The 23,109-nt window shown below is 38.4% G+C and overlaps 1 protein-coding gene across 6 annotated transcripts in view; it reads left to right on the plus strand.

Moving 5' to 3' along the window:
- The window catches only part of CARF (calcium responsive transcription factor), a 96,715-nt gene that overhangs the window by 70,328 nt on the left and 3,278 nt on the right, over positions 1-23,109 (plus strand). For 4 of the 6 annotated variants that reach the window (XM_030916688.1, XM_030916690.1, XM_030916689.1 and 1 more), the window contains 7 exons: positions 1,787-1,976; positions 7,208-7,328; positions 10,137-10,280; positions 11,708-11,941; positions 14,547-14,709; positions 17,810-17,873; positions 22,704-22,834. In XM_030916688.1, the coding sequence (XP_030772548.1) occupies positions 1,787-1,976; positions 7,208-7,328; positions 10,137-10,280; positions 11,708-11,941; positions 14,547-14,709; positions 17,810-17,873; positions 22,704-22,834 (1,047 nt within the window). The remainder of the gene's footprint in view (positions 1-1,786; positions 1,977-7,207; positions 7,329-10,136; positions 10,281-11,707; positions 11,942-14,546; positions 14,710-17,809; positions 17,874-22,703; positions 22,835-23,109) is intronic. The other 2 variants (XM_030916692.1, XM_030916693.1) reach the window with 2 other exon arrangements.

Below are 23,109 nucleotides of genomic sequence, written 5' to 3' on the forward strand. Positions count from 1 at the left end.
CACTCCAACCTGGGCAACAAGAGTGAAACTCTATCTCAAAAACAAAAGCAAAAACAAAAAAAGAAAAGAAAAAGTTTCTCCTCTAGTACAGGGATACTCAAATGGTTATATATAGATAATATAAGTTTATTTACATTATTTATTTATACTTTTCCTTGTTTTAGAAAAAATTTAAGAGCGCTTACAAAAAATACATAAAATATATTAGCAAGGTAGAAATTAAAAGTGGAAGCTAAACAATAAAGACAGACAAGGATGGGAACATAAAATGGAAGTAAGAAAATACATGTCTTAACCAACTATGTGTGTGTGCATGTATACATATACTTGTCTATAATCAAGATATATGCTTTTCAAAAGGGGAAACTTAGTTACTAAATTCTGTGCCTTTTAGATTTAAAAATTATGCTAATTTCCACAAGATAAAAGCAAACCATTAACTATTTTTGGTACTAAGACCAGACAGAAATTTCTCTCAGAAAAGGATCTTCTTTTTTTTATTATTTTATTTTATTTATTTTTATTTTTTTTGATACGGAGTCTTGCTCTCTTGCCCAGGCTGGAGTGCAGTGGTGCGGACTTGGCTCACTGCAACCTCCGCCTCCTGGGTTCAAGCGATTTTCCTACCTCAGCCTCTCGAGTAGCTGGGACTACAGGCGCCCGCCACCACGTCCAGCTAATTTTTTGTATTTTTAGTAGAGACAGGGTTTCACCGTGTTAGCCAGGATCGTCTCAATCTCCTGACCTCGTGATCCACCTGCCTCAGCCTCCCAAAGTGTTGGGATTACAGGCGTGAGCCACTGCGCCCGGCCGGATCTTCTTTTTTTAAAAAACAGAGTCTTGCTCTATTGCCCAGGCTGGAGTACAGTGGCACAATCTCAACTCACTGCAACCTCCATCTACCAGGTTCAAGGGATTATCATGCCTCAGCCTCCCAGGTAGCTGGGATTACAGGCAAGCACCACCACGCCCAGCTAATTTTTGTATTTTTCGTACTGATGGGGTTTCACCATATTGGCCAGGCTGGTTTCGAACTCTTGACCTCAGGTGATCTGCCTGCCTTGGCCTCCCAAAGTGCTGGGATTACAGGCGTGAGCCACCGTGCCCGGCCTCAGAGAGGGATCTTCATAAAAAGAATGTTGATATAATGAGCAAATTTTTCTACAGCCTTTTATCAATCACTCACAATTTTCATTGGATTTCTAATAGATGCATGGCATCCTATCAGAATTAATCTCAGGCATTCCTGCCTGCCCGCCTTCCCGCCTTCCCACCTTCCCGCCTGCCCTCCTTCCCTCTTTCCCTCCTTCCCTCTTTCCCTCCTTCCCTCCCTCCCCTTTCCTTTCTCCTCCCCACCCCACTCCAAAAAATCAGTTTCAGTAAAGGAGGCCCCACAGGGAATGAGTACTTTGTGGCTAGTTTTATGCTGATCTGGATTGATCCAGGATAGAGTTTTAAATATCTGAAAGAATGGATATACATTATATGTTCTTGCAAGTTATCTTTTCTAAATATTCTTTCTCTCAAACAAGACGTTGATAAAGATAGTATGGCAAATGAGTTTGGCATTATATTCCCTAACAAACACCTGCAAAATACCCATTTGATGATACTGGTTGAACTCAAATCAGACCCACTGTTTGTAATAGACCATTGATCTGAGGGCACAAATGACATTCTCTTGTGCAAGGTGATGAGTCTTCCATTTTGGACAACCATCTCATTATATTTATTATGCAATGAAGTGTATTTGCTAGTAATTTTGTTTAATTTCTACCACATGCAGAAAATTGGAGATTCATACCGTGGCTACTGTGTAAGTGAGACTGAATTAGAAAGTGTCCTAACATTTCACAAGCAGCAAACACAGAGTGTTTGGGGGACCCGTCAGTCTCCAAGCCCAGCCAAGCCTGCTACACGCTTGATGTGGAAATCCCAGTATGTTCCGTATGATGGAATCCCATTTGTTAATGCAGGTACTTTTTTAAAGACTTATTTTAAAAGGTTCAGCAGCAGCCGTAGTCCATTGTGAAAATGTGATTTTCCTAAGGTGATACAATTTTATTATGGTAGCTGACAATTGAATGCTAATTGAAATGCATATTAAATTGAAAAAACGTATAGTAAATATGATCAATTATTTTATAAGATTGCATTTTAATATATCAGAATGAGTAAGACTTCTTTCATATTATACTGAAAAATAAAATATTGAAGTTTCAGTTAACCTGTTTAATAAAATATTAAAAGAGCAATTTTATTTTAAATATGTACATCAGCTGTGTTTTTCCCCTTCAGATTAAATATTTTAGCCTTCTCTCTTAATTAGTTTTGTGGGAGAAATTTATGTCTATTTTATGTAGCTTGTAACTCTGGAGCTACTGTATAGAATTTGTATACAATCTGGAGTTACAGAATTCTGATACTAAAGTTCTCAAGCATTAGGTATGTTATATACAGTATTCTCAGAGACTGGGTTAGTTGTTTACTAAGGGAGTAGTTTCAAGCAAATCTCTTAGACTAGTTAAAGCCCCAAAGAATCTAAAACTAAGCAATTTATTTTAGGACTATGAGGGCACTAATTTAGCTGAAAGAGTTGCAGTTTCGTCCTGGACCTCTGAGGTTAATGAGAAGTACTTAAGAGAAGATGAGATAAATGTAACCACTTCTGCCTGAGTTTCATCAGTATTCTATAAAAGAAATGCAACATTAAAAATAAATGAGCTGGGTTATTTATTTATATATTTATTTATTTATTTTAAATATGGTGGCTCATGCCTGTAGTCCCAGCACTTTGGGAGGCCAAAGCAAGAGGATTGCTTGAGCCCACGAGTTTGAGAGAATCCCTGGGCAAAACAGGGAGACCTCATCTTTACAAAAAAATAATAAATTACCTGGACATGGTGGCATGGGCCTGTAGTCCCAGCTATTTGGGAAGCAGAGGTAGAAGGATCACTTGACCGTTAGAGGTCAAGGCTGCAGTGAACCGTGATCATGCCACTACACTCCAGCCTGGGTGGCAAAGTAAGACCCTGTCTTAAAAAAAAAAAACAAAAAAACTAACAAATAATAAAATGAACTTGAAATCCTGTAGCATTCCTTTTTCCCATCCTAGGTCTAATCTCCTTAACCCTCCATAGGTAGCTACTACATGAATTTCATGTGTATTGTTCTAGTCTATATTTTTATACTTTACCTTACATATTGTATCTACAATAATATATTTTATTGTTTTGGATTTTTAAAAATGTGTAAATAGTAAAGTATAGATATTGTTTTGCAAATTTTTTCACTCACCTTTTTTTTTTTTTACATCTATTAGTATTGATATTTATAAATCCTAGTTAATCCAGTTTAATCATTGTATAATATTCCAGCATATGACCAAACCAGTAATTTTCTATTGATCATCATTTAGGTTGTTTCCAACTTTTCATTATTACGAAGAATGCTATAGTCAAACCTCCACACTATATATACTCTAATGAAAAAGCTGTAATTAGTTTTTCTAGAGTATATGCCTTAAAGTAGAATTGCTGGTTGTGAATTATGCCAATTTCATCTTTACAAGATTATCTTAAAATTGCTCTCAAAAGTGATTGTACAGGTCCAGAATCCTTTTGAAATTTTTTGGACCACATATATTTCAGAATTCTGAATTTTTTTAATGTAATGTGGTAACATTATGGAATACTCCTAGCAGGTATTCCATAGACCAGCAGTCCCCAATCTTTTTGGCACCAGGGACTGGTTTTGTGGAAGACAGTTTTTCCACGGACCGGGATGGGGGATGGGGGATGGTTTCGGGATGACTCAAGCACATTACATTTATTGTGCACTTTATTTCTATTACTACATTGTAATATGTAATGAAACAATTACACAACTCACCAGAATGTAGAGTCAGTGGGACCCCTGAGCTTGTCTTCCTGCAACTAGCAGGTCCCAGCTGGAGGTGATGGGAGACAGTGACAGATCATCAGGCATTAGATTCTCATAGGGAGCCTGCAACCTAGATCCCTTGCATGTGCAGTTCATAACAGGGTTTGTGCTTCTATGAGAATCTAGTGCTGCCACTGATCTGACAGGAGGCAGGGCTCAGGAGGTAATGCAAGTGATGGGGAGTGGCTGTAAATACAGGTGAAGCGTTGCTGGCTTGCCCACTGCTCATCTCCTGCTGTGCGGCCTGGTTCCTAACAGGCTACAGACTGATAGTGGTCCATAGTCTGGAGGTTAGAGACCCCTGCTATAGCCAATATCACATAATCAAACACTAATTCTTTATTAGATAGTCATACCAAGATAAACAAATAAAGACTATAAATAACCTCATACAGCTCAGGCCTGGTTTTGCAGCCAAGTGAGTCCTGAAAAAACTGTTTTCTGAGCTTTTTGGATTTCAGATTTGTACATAAGGGTTTGACAACTTGTACCAATTTTCACTCCTGTCAGCAGTTGTGTGAAAATTTCATTTCCCCACATTTACTTCATGACTTAGCTTTGCCAGGTGTTTAAAAATCTTTTTTTTTTTTTTTTTGAGATAGGGTCTCACTCTGTCACCCAGGCTAGAGTACAGTAGTGGTGTGATCTCGGCTCACTGCAATCTCAATCTCCTTGGCTCAAGAGATCCTCCTGCCTCAGCCTCCTGAGTAGCTGGGACTACAGGCATATGCCACCATGCTTAGCTAATTTTTGCATTTTTTTTTGTGGAGATGAGGTTTTGCCATGTTGCCTAGGCTGGTCTCAAACTCCTAAACTCAAGCAATCTGCCCACCTCAGCCTCCCAAAGTGCTGGTATTACAGGCGTGAGCCACTTTACCCAGCCTTAAAAAACCTTTAAATTATGGAAATTTTTACATGTGAATCAAAGTAGAGATAATAATATAAGAAACTCCCTGACTCCAGGTGTCTATCTTCCAGCTTCAACAACTGTCAGTGTATGGTCAATCTTGTGTCATACCCCTTACACTTCCTCATTCCCTAGATGGTTTTATAGCACATTTCAGATATATCATTCCTTCTGTAATTACTAAAGCATATGGTGTATACTAAAGCATATATCTCTAAAAGATAAGGACTCCTTACATATGTCTATACATATATGCGTGTATATATATACACACACATGTATATATCAATCCCATTATCACACTTAATAAGAAAATTCATAGTAACTTTTTAATGTTATAAAATGTTCAGTGTTTACATTTTCCCACTTATCTCACAGGTCTTTCCCCCCCTTAAAGGTTGTTGAAATTCAAATCCAAACAGCATCCACAGACTGCATTTAGTTAATAAATCTCTTAAACTTCGTTTAATTTGAAGATTTCTCTCCTCTTCTAGGTAGTTTGTTCTGTAATATTTGCCATATTCTGGGTTTTGCTTATTCCATCTGTGTGATGTAGTTTTTGTTCTTTATCTCTTCTATTTTCTGTAAACAGGTCTAGAGCCTTGATTAAATGCAGATTTGATTTTTGCAAGAATACCTCCTCCCGTGCTGTGTACTTATTGCCATCTGTGTGTATCTCTGTTTGTGGTGTTCAGATTGATCAGTGGATTCAGTTGTTTTAGAGTATTGTCAAATGTTTTTATTTTTACCAATCCGAGGAGTATGAGATAGTATTTTACTATTGTTTTAATTTGCATTTCCCTGTTTACCTGTAAAGTTGAACATCTTTTTCTTTGTTCATTTACTACCTTTTTTTTTCTTTCTGACTTGGCTATTCATAGCCTTTGCCCATTTTTCTGAGTGGTTGTTTATTAATTATTTATGATAGTTTGTAGTTTACATAGTAATTCTACATGGAGAATTACTATGTTACATATGTTATAAAATGCTATTTCTCACACTACTACTTTTATATTTACTTATGGTATCTTCTAAACAAAAGTTTTTATATTTTAATGTCAGTTTTATCACCATTTTTGTTAGTAACTGGTGTTTTCATTTTATATTTTAAAAGTTTGCTATATCCTACAGTAGTGTAAGATACTCAGCTTAAAACCAAGTTATATAATTTTCACAACTATTTATTTGTATTATCTATTGCTGTGTAACAAATTATACCAAACTTAGTGGCTGAAAACAACAAATGTTAATTATCTCACAGTTTCTGTGAGTCAGGAATCCAAGAGTGACTCAGCAAAGTGGTTCTGCTTCAGTCATCTCATGACTTGACTGAAGGAGGGTCTACTTTCAGATTCACTCTTGTGGCTGTCAGCAGGCCTTACTCCCTGCCATGTGGGCCTTTCCACGGAGCTCCCTTACCACATGGCAGCTGATTACATCCAGAGAGAGCAATTCAAGCAAGAGTAAGAGAGAATACCCAAATGGAAGTTATAGTCTTTTTATAACCTAAATCAAAAATAACTTCCTATCACTTTTGCCATATTTATTAAACATAAGTTAATAAGTCTAGCCCATGTTCAAGGGGAGGGGATTACTCAAGGGCATGAATACTAGAAGGCATGGATTACTGGGGGCCATGTTAGGGCTGGCTGCTGTATTAACAGCCCAAATAAAAATAAGAAAATAATTATAAAAGGAAATAAAAATATAAATGATACTAATATTTATTAACCAAATGTAATATTTGCTCACTATTTATAAAGTGAGCCATATGTCAGGTGGGGCACAGTGGCTCATGCCTCTAATCGCAGCCCTTTGGGAGGCCAAGGCAGGCGGATCACTTAAGGTTAGGAGTTCAAAGGCAGGTGGATCCCTTGAGGTTAGGAGTTCAAAGCCAACCTGGACAACATGGCAAAACTCTGTCTCTACTAACAATACAAAAATTAGCCTGGCGTGGCGGCACACACCTATAGTCCCAGCTACTCGGGAGGCTGAGGCAGGAGAATTGCTTGAACCCAGGAGGTGGAGGTTGCAGTGAGCCAAGATCGCGCCACTGCACTCCAGCCTGGGTGACAGAGTGAGACTCCATCTCAAAAAAAAAAAAAAATTGTATGCCAGTAGACATTCAGTAAATGTGATATTCACTGATTTTCTTACCATAATTATGGTACCTTTGGTAAATTTTAAAATAAACTTTTAAATTTATATGTTTGTATATCTTAGACTTATTAATGTTTTCTTTCCTTAAAGCTGTATACTTGAAAGATTTTGACATTGCCACCACCAAGTTACTTTTAATCTAGTGTCTAGAATAGATGGACACTTGAATTAATATCAATAGTTGATTTTGGCCCACAGGGAGTAGAGCTGTGGTAATGGAGTGTCAGTATGGGCCAAGAAGAAAAGGTTTCCAGTTAAAAAAAGTCAGTGAGCAGGAAAGCAGGTCTTGTCAGCTCTACAAAGCCACTTGTCCAGCTCGGTAAGCTTTATTTTCTTTTATTTGTTTTTTATTAAGAACTTATTTTTGAATAGCTAATACACATATTTTATTAGGTTTATACAGTACCGAAAAGTATACAGTGAATTCTAAGTTTTCTCTTACCCACGTTTGTTCTGTCTTTAAAGCAACAACTCTTACTAGTTTTTTGAGTCATCTTCCAAAGATATTCTGTGTATATGGATGCATATAAAGGCAGAGACAGAGATCTCCTTCTCTTCCCCTATAAATGTTGTTGAAAATCTCAGTAAAGCTCACTAATATTTTCTTTCCTTAAACTTAGATAGTAGTGTACCTTTTTTCTTGATATGAATTCACATAGATTTATTCTCAATCTGAATGTCTATTGTGGTTATCTACTGCAGAGATATGCTACATACTAGTGTTAATGTAATGACATAAACTTTCCTTTTTTTCATTCTTAGTGTATCTCAAAGCTGACTCCATATATGTACATAAAAGTACTATTTTTAATAGCCATATAATATTCCATTTATGGATGAATTATTTAATTCATGTAAGCTGTGAAAGGTATTCCTTATTAGTATTATACAATGCTGCAATTATTAACATTGTACATATTTGTGCACTCCTACAAGTGTTTCAGTAGGAAAAATTCCTAGAAATGAAATTGCTAGGGCAAAGGCTGTATTTTTTAAAAATGTTGACAAATATTGCAAAGTTGCTTTTTAGAGCAATTTTATCAATTTACCAACGTAGTAAGTTCTAGATAGATTAGGACTACAGAGTAGTCATTGCTCTGGGTAAGAATGAAAAATGTGAACCAATGAAAGATTTCACAATGTCCTTTATGAATCTAAATTTTTTAGACATTGAAAGTATTTTAAGACTTTTTAAATATATTAAAAGTGTTTTAAACTATTAGGTAAAATAAAAAATTTAAAAGATAATATGTAGTGGTTGGACTTAGTTGATCTTTGAAACACTTTTAGTATCATATCTCATGTTATTAATACCTCAGCATTCTTGGCCGAGCATGGTGGCTCACACCTGTAATCCCAGCACTTTAGGAGGCCAAGGCGGGTGGATCACAAGGTTAGGAGTTCGAGACAAACCTGGCCAACTGGTGAAACCCCGTCTCTACTAAAAATATAAAAAATTAGCCAGGCGTGGTGGCGGGCCCCTGTAATCCCAGCTACTCGGGAGGCTGAGGCAGGAGAATTGGTTGAATCCAGGAAACGGAGGTTGCTGTGAGCCGAGACTGTGCCACTGCACTCCAGCCTGGGCAACAGAGCAAGATTCCATCTCAAATAAAATAAAATAAAATAAAATAAATACCTTAGCATTCTCAAGAAGTTTTTAAAGCCCATTTACAAGGCTTTTCATATTTAATCCTGTAATATTAACTTTAGGGAATATTTAAACCTGACTGTGAAACAAACTTTCAGTTGCTTTTTTTTTTTCCATTTAGCCTTGACTTGAAACTTTTATCAACTGCTTCTTAAATATAAGCAATATAAAAACTTTAAGTATTACTTGGGAAAAAACCTCTACATGTGAAGAAATAATTTTATTTTCCTTCATTCTCCAAGTACTTTTTGACTACCTACTCTGTGCCCAGAAACCACATTGGGTGCCATGGGAAGGAGGGAAACCAAAAGAGGAATAAAATTTTACTTAATCCCAGGGAATGGTTCAGGAAAAAAAAACTAGTAGACAACATGATAGTATAGAATATACTGTGAAATATATGATTTAACTACCTATTTAGGTATTTAAAGAAGGAATATATCCATACAAATTCATGGCAGGAAAGAAAGTACAATTTAAACTGGATGTTGAAGTTTAAATTGAATTTGGGTGGGTAGAGAGTTATAAGGGTGATATTGTAGGTTAAGAGAACCATATAAATAAAGCTACAGAGGCCGGGTGCGGTGGCTCATGCCTATAATCCCAGCACTCTGGGAGGCTGAGGCGGGTGGATCACTTGAGGTGAGGAGTTTGAGACCAGCCTGACCAACATGGTGAAACCCTGTCTCTACTAAAAATACAAAAAAAATTAGCCGGGCATAGTGACACATGCCTGTAATCCCAGCTACTGGGGAGGCTAAGGCAGGAGAATCACCTGTGACACTGAATTATCAAGTGGATTTAAGTAATGAAAGATTGGAGGCACAGGCCTGAAAGGAGGCTATTAAAGTAATCTAGGGCCAGGCATGGCAGCTCATGCCTGTAATCCCAGCAGTTCAGGAGGCCAAGGTAGGCGGATCACCTGAGGTCAGGAGGTCAAGACTAGCCTGACCAACATAGAAAAACGCCGTCTCTACTAAAAATACAAAATTAGCTGGCAGTGGTGGCACACGCCTGTAATCCCAGGTACTGTGGAGGCTGAGGCAGGAGAATCGCTTGAATCCAGGAGGCGGAGGTTGCGATGAGCTGAGATCATGCCATTGCACTCCAGCCTGGCAACAAGAGCAAAACTCCATCTCAAAAAATAATAAATAAATAAATAAATAAATAAATAAATAATGTAATCCAGGCATGAGATTCTGCCTTCCAGGAGAATGAAGGGAAGGCAAATCTAGGGGAAAAAAATGGTAAAGTCTGTAAGTACTTAGTTATTTTTCCTCAAATCATGTTTACTTTTAATTTGCTAAGTATTAATACAACTGGGAATATGGCATATATTTTACATAAGCCTCTGAATACTTTACAGATAAATAGAATTTTCTCTAAGCTTAAATGCTTAAAGTACACTTCTGGTTGATAAGATAGATTTTCTTGAGATTATAATATAATGAAACAAATTCTTCTTTATCTTGTATCAAGGATTTACATTAAAAAGGTACAGAAGTTTCCTGAATATAGAGTTCCTACAGACCCCAAAATTGACAAGAAAATTATCAGAATGGAGCAGGAGAAAGCTTTTAACATGCTAAAGAAGAACTTGGTAGATGCTGGTGGTGTTCTTAGGTATGACATTTTTATAGTTCTTTTATTTTACAAATTAATTACCTCAATTTCCAATAATTATTTTGTAAGGGAAATTATAGTTTTCCAATTATTTCATTAAGTAACAGTTTTATAAGGTAGAGATATCAATAGTTCCCTAGATATTAAATTGATTTGCCACTGTGTAAGCCATTGAGTTTCTCACCCCAAGTTGTAGATAATTCAGACCAAAGAATTATACCATACCGTATAGCATATACTCTGTATACCATATACTATGTAAAAGTTTTTCTCAAAATGACAGACATATTTAATATACTTTATTATATATTAGTACTTTGTTTTAGATACTTACTATGAGCAGAAACTGCAGCCGCCTGTCATTTTTTTTAAGCTAATCTTTGATTACTTATGGCAGCCAGAAATGAATTCTAAGCCCTAAATAAAATTCCATTTTACACCTTTTATGCTTTAGGTTTTAAATGAGAAATATTAGCATTCTTTTTTACTTTCCTTTATGTGTCAGTCCGGGTGAATGATTTGTTATTGTATAATAGATTTAAGTGTATGGAATATCGTTTTTATGTGATCTTTAAAAAAACTTTTAGGTATGTGAAAAATAAATTGAGTCAATAATTAGATCCTTCAGTGAAAGTCAAAAATATCACTAAAACAATTAGATCCTGCAGTTTGAAGAACATTGCATATAATTTTTAAGTAGGCAGTTATCAGTCATTGTAAGAATTTTATACAGAAATACCAATTAAAGCAGCATCCTACCAGATTAGTTCATTTTCCTACCGTCTTTTTTTTTTTTTTTTCGCATGGCTCTCCAAGAGATCTGCATTCACCTTTAGTTAATTCTCTTGCTCACTTGGCCAGCAGGAGCTGGGAGTGCTGTAGAGGCAGTATGTTGAGCTCCTGTGAGGGAAGAATCAACCATAAAGTTCAATCTTGACAGGTTCTATCTTTGATTGGAAGGATGGTAGGTGTAACAGAGAGTGTAATTTGGGGCAAATGTTTGATGAATGGGAAAATACACAGTTCAAAAGATGATGATTTACAATGTCTTCTCTTTATTTTGCGGCAAAATGTACTTAATATGAATTTTCCCGTGAACCCAAAATAATACAATTAATATGAAATTTAAAATGCCATTTTCATATATACTTAAAATTCCTCTATCTCCCTCAACTGTAGGACCACAGTGAAAGTCTATAAATATTTACAAATATTTAAATTTAATTGGATATAAAATAGATCTTAGAAGTTAAGAGATCATTTTAAATTTTATTTGATATGAAATAACCATATATAATTTTTTTAAAGGATTAATCCTTCTCTTTATGAGTATTAACCTAAGTAATTATGATTCCTACTTTGGTCTAATAGTATTAAATAATTTTAATGTTTAAATTTTAGTAATTTTAAATACTTTCTCTTACCAGGTGGTATGTACAGTTACCTACACAGCAAGCTCATCAGTATCATGAATTAGAGACTCCCTGCCTCACTTTGTCACCTTCTCCTTTTCCTGTGTCTTCTGTTGAAGAAGAGGAAACTGCAGTTAGAGATGAGAATTGTGCATTACCCTCACGTTTACATCCTCAAGTAGCCCATAAGATTCAAGAATTAGTATCACAGGGAATAGAACAAGTGTATGCAGTAAGGAAGCAGCTAAGGTACAATAGAAGAGCATTGTTCTTTTACATTTTTCAGTTTTGTTTGTTGCTTTAAATAATACAGTGAACATTGGAGATATTTTCCAAAATATATGCTGTCAGGGTAGATAAGGAATATAGTTTATTATTTTATTAAGATCTTATTTATAAACTGATCGTTTTCTAACAAATGTTTGGCAAGCAATGGTGTAGTATGGTTTATTATAATTCTGATTACTCATTTGAGACATTCTATATTTGGATTTGGCAAATTGGACTATTTCTAAATGATGTATAAAATGAATTAGTTAATAAATACTTTTAGAGAAAAAACCTTTGTAGAACCGAAGATTTTAAAATCTAGGCCAAGATACGTATTTCAAACTATTTGAAATGCAGTTAAATTTTATTACAACACGAGAATTTGGATAATTCTTTGTCTAATGAAATTTTATTTGTAGTACTCTGGTCTAAGTTTTTGATCCTCAGGAAATAATTATATAAGTAATTATATAATTACTCGTTATGTGTGTGCCAGGTACTGTGCTAGGCTTTTTACATGTATGATCTCATTTAGTCTTACAATAGCACTATAAAGTTGTATATTTATCCGAATTCTACACATGAGAAACTGGAATCTCAGAGTGGTTAAATAATTGGCTTAAGAGGCAGTGGCAGAGCCATGCGCAGTGGCTCATGACTATAATCCCAGCACTTTGGGAGGCCAAGGAGGGGGGATCACGAGGTCAGGAGATCAAGACCATCCTGGCCAACATGGTGAAACCTCATCTCTACTAAAAATACAAAAAATTAACTGGGTGTGGTGGCACGCACCTGTAGTCCCAGCTTCTTGGGAGGCTGAGGCTGGAGAATTGCTTGAACCCTAGAGGCGGAGGTTGCAGTGAGCCGAGATTGTGCCACTGCGCTCTACCCTGGCAATAGAGCAAGACTCCGTCTCAAAAAACAAAAAAAAAAAATTAGAAAAGGCAGTGGCAGAACTGAAATTTAGGCCTAACTCTATAGCCTGTGCCCATTACCATGATTTATGATACTTAGCCTTGCTCTTACTGATTATTGTGTAATCTGATCTGAATAACAAAATAAATATAGTAAGCCCCCTCTTAAAGTCATCAATAGGTTCTTGAAAACTGCTACTTTAAGCGAAAGGAAATACAGCACGTCCTTGAGTAATATCGTTCTGCTCAATGCCTTTTTTTCTCTTGTTTTTTAGCTTTTTTTGTAAAAGAGACAGGGATCTTGCTAAGTTGCCCAGGCTGGTCTTGAAGTCCTGGCCTCAAATGATCTACCCAAGAAGATGGGATTGCAGGAGCAAGCTACTGCACCTGATTCAGTGTTGTTTTCTTACAGCATTGGAGAAAGTAATTTGGTTTTGTTATGTCCTTTCACTTAAGGTCTCAATTTCCAGGAACCTAACAATGATGTTAACTGAGAACTTACTGTAATTCCTAGAATTACTTCCTAATTAATACATGACTTTTCTATTTAGCAGTTTTCTTAGATGTTTTATATTTATTTCCATTGGGGCATCATTAGCTTAAGGCAAAAATTTGGTAAAGCCATTCACTATTTACTAAACCTGAATCTTAAGAAGGGAAGTATAATACAGTTCTGTGATTTGGTCTACCAAATGTAATAAGCATATGTATGTTAAATTTTATCATTTCTTTAATGTATTGATTTTTTATACAATTAAATAACAGTGCTGCCTTCTATTTCTATCTTCTTTTGTCTCCGTGTAAAATTCAAGCCCATCATATTTCATATAATGTTAATTGATGCTTTTGGAAGCAATGTAACATGATGTTTACGCACATAACCTGGGTATAGGCCCAAGCTCTTATTTACTAGGTAGGTGTATGATTTTGGGCAAATTATTTCACTTCTACAGTACTCAGTTCTATCATCTGTAAAGTGGGAATGATAATTGTATCTATGTCGTTGATCATTAAGGGTTAAAGGAGATATTTGATGTGAAGTGTTCCATACAGTGCCTGACATAGTAATCATTAAAAACATTATACTTAAACTGAAAATAGTGATTTCTTTAAATTCATAAAAATATCAAAGCCCAGCCGGGCGTGGTGGCTCATGCCTGTAATCCCAGCACTTTGGGAGGCCAAGGCAGGTGGACTGTGAGGTCAGGAGATCGAGACCAGCCTGGCCAACATAGTGAAACCCAGTCTTTACTAAAAATACAAAAAATTAGTCATGCGTGGTGGCACACTCCTGTAGTCCCAGCTACTCAGGAGGCTGAGGCAGGAGAATTGCTTGAACCCAGGAGGCAGAGGTTGCAGTTGAGCCGAGATCACGCCACTGCACTGTAGCCTGGGCAACAGAGCGAGACTCCATCTCAAAAATAATAATAATAATAACAAAACTCACTCTAATATATTTAGATGTTTACCAATGAAAATATTACGTTTCTATAGTCTATAATAATTCTGTGTTGTATGGGAAAATTTTAAGTAGGAAACTATAAATTACTTACAGAGCTATAAACCATACTTCATAGAGGTTTATACTGAAAGAGAACCTTTATCTCTTTGGATCTAAAGGCATATTGCTAAATGGTTTATGTCTTTATTCCATTTTGTATTCTTTACAGAAAATTTGTGGAAAGGGAACTGTTCAAACCCGATGAGGTACCTGAAAGACATAATTTATCTTTTTTTCCAACTGTAAATGATATAAAAAATCACATCCATGAGGTACAGAAATCCTTGAGAAATGGAGATATGGTATATAACTCAGAGATTATTCCGGCAACGGTATGATTACAACCATAATTCCTTATTACAGAGTTTCTCAGCTTCTGTTAATATTTAGTCTAATAAGAATGGCTACTCTTAGGCCATCTGAATAACTGCAGTATAAGAAAATATAATAGCCTAGGTGTGGTAGCTTATGCCTGTAATCCCAATACTTCGGGAGGCCGAGACAGGTGGATCGCCTGAGGTCAGGAGTTTGAGATCAGCCTGGCCAACACGGTGAAACCCCATCTCTACTAAAAATACAAAGATTAGCTGGGCATGGTAGTGGGTGCCTGTAATCCTAGCTACTTGGCAGGCTGAGGCAGGAAAATCACTTGAACTCAGGAGGTGGAGGTTGCAGTGAGCCAAGATTGTACCACTGTACTCCAGCCTGGGAGACTCAATGAGACTCCATCTCAAAAAAATATATATATGTATAGCATCTTTTTCTTAAAATGTAAATACTCTGAATGTTTAGAAAATGACTAAAAGTTTTTTATTACTTTCACAAGAAGAAAAATCAGTGAATTCCAACTCTATGATAAAAACACTGGCCAGGCACAGTGGCTCGTGCCTGTAATCCCAGCACTGTGGGAGGCCGAGGCGGGCAGATCACCTGAGGTCAGGAGTTCGAGACCAACCTGACCAACATGGCAAAACCCCATCTCTACTAAAAATACAAAAATTAGCTGGGTGTGGCCGGGCGCAGTGGGTCACGGCTGTAATCCCAGCACTTTGAGAGGCCGAGGTGGGCAGATCACAAGGTCAGAAGATCAAGACCATCCTGGCTAACACATCTTTACTAAAAATACAAAAAATTAGCTGGGCATGGTGGTGGGCGCCTGTAGTCCCAGCTACTTGGGAGGCTGAGGCAGGAGAGTGGAGTGAACCCGGGAGTCAGAGCTTGCAGTGAGCCGAGATCACACCACTTTACTCCAACCTGGGCAACAGAGCGAGACTTCATCTTAAAAAAGAAAAAAAAAATTAGCTGGGTGTGGTGGCACATGCCTGTAATCCCAGCTACTTGGGAGGGTGAGGTAGGAGAATTGCTTGAACCTGGGAGGCAGAGGTTGCAGTAAGCTGAGATAGCACCACTGTACTCCAGCCTGGGAGACTGAGTGAGACTTCATCTCAAAAACAACAACAGAAAACCACTAATCTTTATTTTAAAATCAACATGTATTTTCTCTGTAAAAATTATTCTTACTAATTTAACAGACATTTATTGAGTACTATTGTATATATTTCCTCTCCCTTTTTTTAATAAATGGGCAAATTTAAATACAGTTGTTTGGGCCGGGTGCGTTGGCTCGTGCCTATAATCCTAGCACTTTAGAAGGCTGAGGCAGGTGGATCACCTGAGATCAGGAGTTCGAGACCAGCCTGGCCAACACAGTGAAACTCCATTTCTACCAAAAATACAAAAATTAGCTGGACGTGGTGGCAGGTGCCTATAGTCCCAGCTACTCGGGAGGGTGAGGCAGAAGAATCACTTGAATCCGGGAGGCAGAGGTTGCATTGAGCTGAGATCATGCCATCACACTCCAGCCTGGGTGACAATAGCAAAACTCCATCTTAATTAATAACTAAATATCCATCCATCCATCCTTCCATCCATACAGTTGTTCATACCTGATTGCCCAAAGTGATAATGTTGGTTCCATATGTCATCTATGGATATCAGTTGAACTCATACTTATTTATTTATTTATTTATTTATTTTTTTGAGACAGAGTCTCTCTCTCTTGCTCAGGCTGGATTGCAGTGGCATGATCCTGGCTCAGTGCAACCTCCATCTCCCAGTTTCAAGCGATTCTCCAGCCTCAGCCTCCCAAGTAGCTGGGATTACAGGTTTTAGCCACCATGCCCAGCTAATTTTTTGTTTTTATTAGAGACGGGTTGCACCATGTTGGCCAGGCTGGTCTTGAACTCCTGACCTCGCATGATCTGCCCTCCTTGGCCTCTCAGAGTGTTGGGATTACAGGCATGAGCCACCGCGCCCCACCTTAACTCATAGTTTGATATGGTAGTTTCTCCCTGAATATTAGTCATTTCTGTGAAAATTTTGCCTACTCTGAAGATATTAATTACCCAGAAACAGCTAATTACAATACAGCCAGTGATTATGCCATTAAATCTGAGGTGCAATATCTTTTGCTCTCCTAACTTCTGTTATCCAAATGCAGTATCTGAAAAAATATGGATATTTTAAAAGCCAAAACTGTTTCTTGCAATCTATAACTCTTTGTCTTTTTTCTTTTTTTTTTTAAGATAGAGTTTCACTGTTGCCCAGCCAGAGTGCACTCGCACAATCACGGCTCACTGCAGCCACGACCTCCCAAGACTCACGCAGTCCTCCCACCTTAGCCTCCTGGCAGCTGGAGCTACAGGCACCAGCCATTACACCTAGCTAATTTTTTAATTTTTTGTAGAGACTGAGTCTCACTTTGTTGCCCAGGCTGATCTCAAACTCCTGGCCTCAAGCACTTCTCCAGCCTTGGCTTCCCAAGCCTTATGGGCGTGACCCACTGTACCCAGCCCAATAGCTCTTAATTATTCACTATCTAAATGTTTTTTTTTTTTTTTTGGAGACGGAGTCTTGCTCTGCCGCCCAGGCTGGAGTGCAGTGGCCGGCTCTCAGCTCACTGCAAGCTCCGCCTCCCGGGTTCACGCCATTCTCCTGTCTCAGCCTCCCGAGTAGCTGGGACTACAGGCGCCCGCCTCGTCGCCCGGCTAGTTTTTTGTATTTTTTAGTAGAGACGGGGTTTCACCGTATTAGCCAGGATGGTCTCGATCTCCTGATCGCATGATCCGCCCGTCTCGGCCTCCCAAAGTGCTGGGATTACAGGCTTGAGCCACCGCGCCCGGCCACTATCTAAATGTTAGAAGTAGTCCTTGTCATCTACACTTGTTGTCTAAATTCCTGCTCTCTAAACTCAGGAATTTAATATATTTGTATAGTAAAGTATACTTCTGCTTGGAAAATGTGAACAAGTGAAGAGAGTAGTTTCAGAATAAATCACATGCTGTGAATAAAATACGACAGTTGTAATGACATCTTAAGATATTTTTCAGTATAAGAGCTTTATTTTTACTGAAATAAATGTTTCCATTTCAGCTTCAATGGACTACAGACAGTGGGAATATTCTCAAAGAGACCGTGACAGTTACATTTGCAGAAGGTAGGTTTTCTTGAATACGTTTAAAATATAAATTCAAACAGTGTTTAACTGGAAGGAACTTAAGATATTATGTCATCTAATCAAATTTTATAGATAAGGAAACCAGGATCCAAAGACGTGGGAGCAGCTTTGTTATGGTTTATCAACATAATTCCTGCTATTTTAATTTCCTCTTATACTTTGCTTTTAATGCTTTTTTATGACTGAAATTTTGAAGCTGATAACTAGCACAGTTAACTGTAGCTAATTCACTATAAGTCTGGCTAATTCCAGTAGTCATAACCCTAAGATGCCCTGATCTGGGAACTATGGTCCATTTTTTATGGTTGTTTTTTTCTCCTGTGTTCTTACTGCTGTGCCCTTTCAATATTCCAAACTTATTTCCACCCTTTTGCATTTGTTCTTTCTTCTGGAAATGTCTTTTTTCTTCTGCATGGCAAACTCCTCTTAGTACTCAAATTGTAAACTCTTTTGTTTTAAGTACATTCGTAACTTCACCCCCTATATAAAGTTAAACCTCTGAATTTCTTTTTTTGTTTTTGAGACAGAGTGTCACTCTGTCACCCAGGCTGAAGTGCAGTGGTGCAATCTCGGCTCACTGAAACCTCCGCCTCCCAGGTTCAAGTGATTCTCCAGCCTCAGCCTCCCAAGTAGCTGGGATCACAGGCGCATGCCACCATACCTGGCTAATTTTTGTGTTTTTAGTCAAGATGGGGTTTCGGCATGCTGGCCAATCTGATCTCAAACTCCTGACCTCAGGTGATCCACCCACCTTGGCCTCCCAGAGTGTTGGGATTACAGGCATGAGCCACTGTGCCCGACCAAACCTCTGAATTTCTATAATGAGCAACTGACTGATAGCATTTACTGAGCTCAGCAACACTGTCAAAAGAATAGAGCATTGGGCCGGGCGCGGTGGCTCAAGCCTGTAATCCCAGCACTTTGGGAGGCCGAGACGGGCGGATCACGAGGTCAGGAGATCGAGACCATCCTGGCTAACACAGTGAAACCCCGTCTCTACTAAAAATACAAAAACTAGCCGGGCGAGGTGGCGGGCGCCTGTAGTCCCAGCTACTCGGGAGGCTGAGGCGGGAGAATGGCGCAAACCCGGGAGGCGGAGCTTGCAGTGAGCTGAGATCGGGCCACTGCACTCCAGTCCGGGCGACAGAGCGAGACTCCGCCTCAAAAAAAAAAAAAAAAAAAAAAAAAAAAAAAAAAAAAAAAAAAAGAATAGAGCATTGGTAGGGCAGGAGAGAGAATAAAGGACTTACTAGGTTTGTAAAGCTGAGTTATCTGAGCCATTTCAGTGGAGTGGATTGGGAGGAAGCCATATTGGGGTGATTGAAGGGTGAATGGGAGATGAGGAAGGAGTAGGGACTCCTTAAAAAGTGTGCCACTTTTTCAGGAATTTTGCAATGGCAAATAGGGTTGAGGGAAGGTATTTTAAGATAGTAGAGAACTGAAAAGATAGATGAAGATGGTGATGGGAAGTTGAAACTTCTGTTGGCTTCCCTTTTCTCTGTAAGAGTGCTAAGGATAAGGAAAGGTTTGAAGAAGGGTGGCATGGAAATGCAAATTAGAAACTATCCTGGATAGAGAGTAAAACATTGCCAGATACAGGTGAAGGTCCAATCAAAGTTAATAATGAATTGGTATTAGTAGAATTAGTGAGTTTCTTTTTCAGTGGCACTCAGCTTCCCGTGTATTGGGAAGGAAAGCCATTTTTATGCAGAGTTAGGGTTTTACTTGAGGGATATGACCAAAGGACAGAGAGGCAAGAGAGTTTAGGTACTTGTGAAAGAGTAACTGAAATTATAGACCTAGGACTGTAAGCTGGATGGGGAACGAATTTTATTAAGAAAGAGGTTGATGGATCTGAAGAAAACTGAGGGATTAATTGACTGGAGGTTCACATGAGGTTGAAGAACAATTGTGGTGAAGTGCCTGAGCAAAATTTCTGGAAGAATAAGAGATTATAGCTGGGCACAGTGGCTCCCACCTGTAATCTCAGAACTTTGGAAGGCCAAAGTAGGCGGATCATTTGAGGTCAGGAGTTTGAGACCAGCCTGGCCAACATAGTGAAACCTCGTCTCTACTAAAAATATAAAAATTAGCTGGGCGTGGTGGCACATGCCTGTAATCCCAGCTACTCAGGAGGCTGAGGCAGGAGAATCGCTTGAACCCGGGAGATGGAAGTTGCAGTGAGCCGAGATTACGCCACTGCACTCCAGCCTGGATAGCAGAGCAAGACTCCATCTCGAAAACAGAATAAAAATAAAAAAATAAGAGGTTATGATCAGAGAATGAGCTGTTTGAACTTCAGATTTTAGAGGTAGGATCATCCAGAGTATGACGATAGTGGTGGGTGACTACAGTAGTGAAGTAAAAGGACATTAATAATGAAGAAGCCAAGACATGCTTGAGTGCTATTTAGTCCTCTCAGTGGTCCATTGAGAAAGGACTCTTATGCTGATTTTACAGATGAGGAAGCTGAAGTTTAGAAACTGAGTTATAGGATGGATGCAGTGACTCACGCCTGTAATCCCAGCACTTTGGGAGGCCAAGGTAGATGGATCACCTGAGGTCAGGAGTTCAAGACTAGCCTGGTCAGCATGGTGAAACCCTGTCTCTACTAAAAATACAAAAATTAGCTGGGCATGGTGTCACACGCCTGTAGTCCCAGCTACTCAGGAGACTGAGGCAAGAGAATCTCTTGAACCCGGGAGGCAGAGCAATGAGCCGAGATTGCGCCGCCGCACTCCAGCCTGGGCAACAGAGCGAGTCTGTCTCAAAAAAAAAAAAAAAAGAAAGAAAAGAAACTGAGTTATATAGCATATTGAAGGTCACACAGAAAGCTAGTACTTAAATCCATTCTTCTCTGATACTATAGCCATTTTAAAACTAGTATGGAAGCAATAAATATTCATTGATAATTAGGTTTTCTTTTTCTGTTTTGAGACAGGATTTCACTCTGTCACCCATGCTTGAGTGCAGTGGGACGATCTTGGCTCATCGTACCCTCTGCCTCCCGTGCTCCAGCGATCCTCCCACCTTAGCCCCCCAAGTAACTGGGACTACAGGCACATGCCACCACACCCGGCTAATTTGTGTATTTTTACTGGAGACAAGGTTTCACCATGCTGCCCAGGCTGGTCTCAAACTCCTGGTCTCAAGTTATCCATCTGCCCCGGCCTCCCAAAGAGCTGAGATTACAAGCGTGAGCCACTTCGCCTGGCTGATAATTAGTTCTTCATTGACTTAAAGAGATGAATATATTTGGGTTGACGTATAAGAATTACATGAGAATGATTCAAATTCCCTACAATTAGTTTAACTTTGAGATATTAAAAAAAGAGTTTTAATTTTTATTCATTATACCAAAATGAGTTATTGAAATAAATTTAATGCTGTTATCATTAAAGAACAATTTTTCCAGGTATTATCCTAGTTACTAGGGCTACAAAAGGTGAATTAAGTTTGATGTTAATTGAGAAGCTCCTTAAATTTCACACATCTAGAGAAGCTTAGTATAGTCCAGCATTATAGTACGGAGAACAGACTAGATTCGCGTTACAGATATAGTGTATTTCAAGGTAAAAAAAATATATATATATATATAGTTGTGCCTCTGTATCTATGGGTTCTGTATCCATGGCTTCAACAAACCACTGATAAAAAATATATTTTTAATTGGATGTATACCAAACATGTACATATATTTTTTCCTTCTTATAGTCTAGAGATGATTTAAAGTATATTGGAGGACTTCTACCTTGTATTGTGTATTATAGGTAATCCAGAGAGGATTTAAAGTTTGTGAGAAGATATGCTTAGATTATATGCAAATACTATGCCATTTTATATCAGGAACTGAGCATCTGCAAATTTTTATTTCTGACGGAGGTCCTGGAACCAGTCTCCCATGGATATGGAGGGAGAATCCCATTCTAGATCTACCAAATTAAAATTAATGGAGGTTAAACCTAGGAATCTATATTTTCTTAAACATCCCTTAGAGATTCTCATTATCTGCCACGTTCTGCAAATAGTGGGCTGCATCAGCAGTCCCCAGCCTTTTTGGCATCAAGGACCGGTTTTGTGGAACACAATTTTTCCACAGACCCAGGGTGGAGAGTTGGGGGGATGGTTTTGGGATGAAACTGTTCCACCTCTGATCATCAGGCATTAGATTCTCATAAGGAGCATGCAACTTAGATCCTAGAATCTAATGCCTCTGCTGATCTAACATGAGGTAGAGCTCACGCAGTAAGGCTTGCTTGCCCCATGCTCACCTCCTGCTGTGCAGCCCAGTTCCTAACAAGGCACAGACTGGTAGGGTCAGGGACCCTTGGGCTAGATGACTTACTGAAGTCCTTTGCAAAACTTTGAAATTAGTTGGTATTTTAGTTCTGATAGAAAGGGTTGTAATAAAGTATTTTTATGACTTCAGAGAAGCCATAAAAATTATTTTGTTGGCCGGGCGCGGTGGCTCAAGCCTGTAATCCTAGCACTTTGGGAGGCCGAGACGGGTGGATCACGAGGTCAGGAGATCGAGACCATCCTGGCTAATACGGTGAAACCCCGTCTCTACTAAAAAAAAAAAAAAAAAAAAGAAAACAAAAAACTAGCCGGGCGACCAGGCGCGGGCGCCTGTAGTCGCAGCTACTTGGGAGGCTGAGGCGGGAGAATGGCGTGAACCTGGGAGGCGGAGCTTGCAGTGAGCTGAGATCCGGCCACTGTACTCCAGCCTGGGCGGCAGAGCGAGACTCCGTCTCAAAAAAAAAAAAAAAAAAAAAAATTTGTTTTAATAGTTTCTTTAATATAATTTAGGAAATTCACCAGGAGAATCAATTACCACCAAAGTGGAAACAAATCAGACAGGGGGTTCTTTGTCTCCTGAGCCAACCCACTTGCTCTCCTCACTCTCCTCATTTCAGCCCAAAATATTTACACAACTGCAGGTAGGTATCCAGTAAAATATCCAAATTTGAAGTCCTTCTCTTTATTCCTCAATTCACCTCTTCTTCTAGGGATTTTAGAGAATTGTTACAGAATTATAATAATGATTAAATATGTTTTCATTGTTAATTTCCTGATCTTTTTGTTTCTTGATTTAAGATAACTCAAACAGTATGTTTTTTAAAAGTTTAAGGTTGACTATGAATGCAATAAATTTAGTTGTACTACTTTTCCCTTGATTCTTATTTCTTTCTTCATTTAATATTTATTGTAACCA

This window comes from Rhinopithecus roxellana, chromosome 14, assembly GCF_007565055.1.
Source record: "Rhinopithecus roxellana isolate Shanxi Qingling chromosome 14, ASM756505v1, whole genome shotgun sequence".
NCBI classification, from domain to species: domain Eukaryota; kingdom Metazoa; phylum Chordata; class Mammalia; order Primates; family Cercopithecidae; genus Rhinopithecus; species Rhinopithecus roxellana.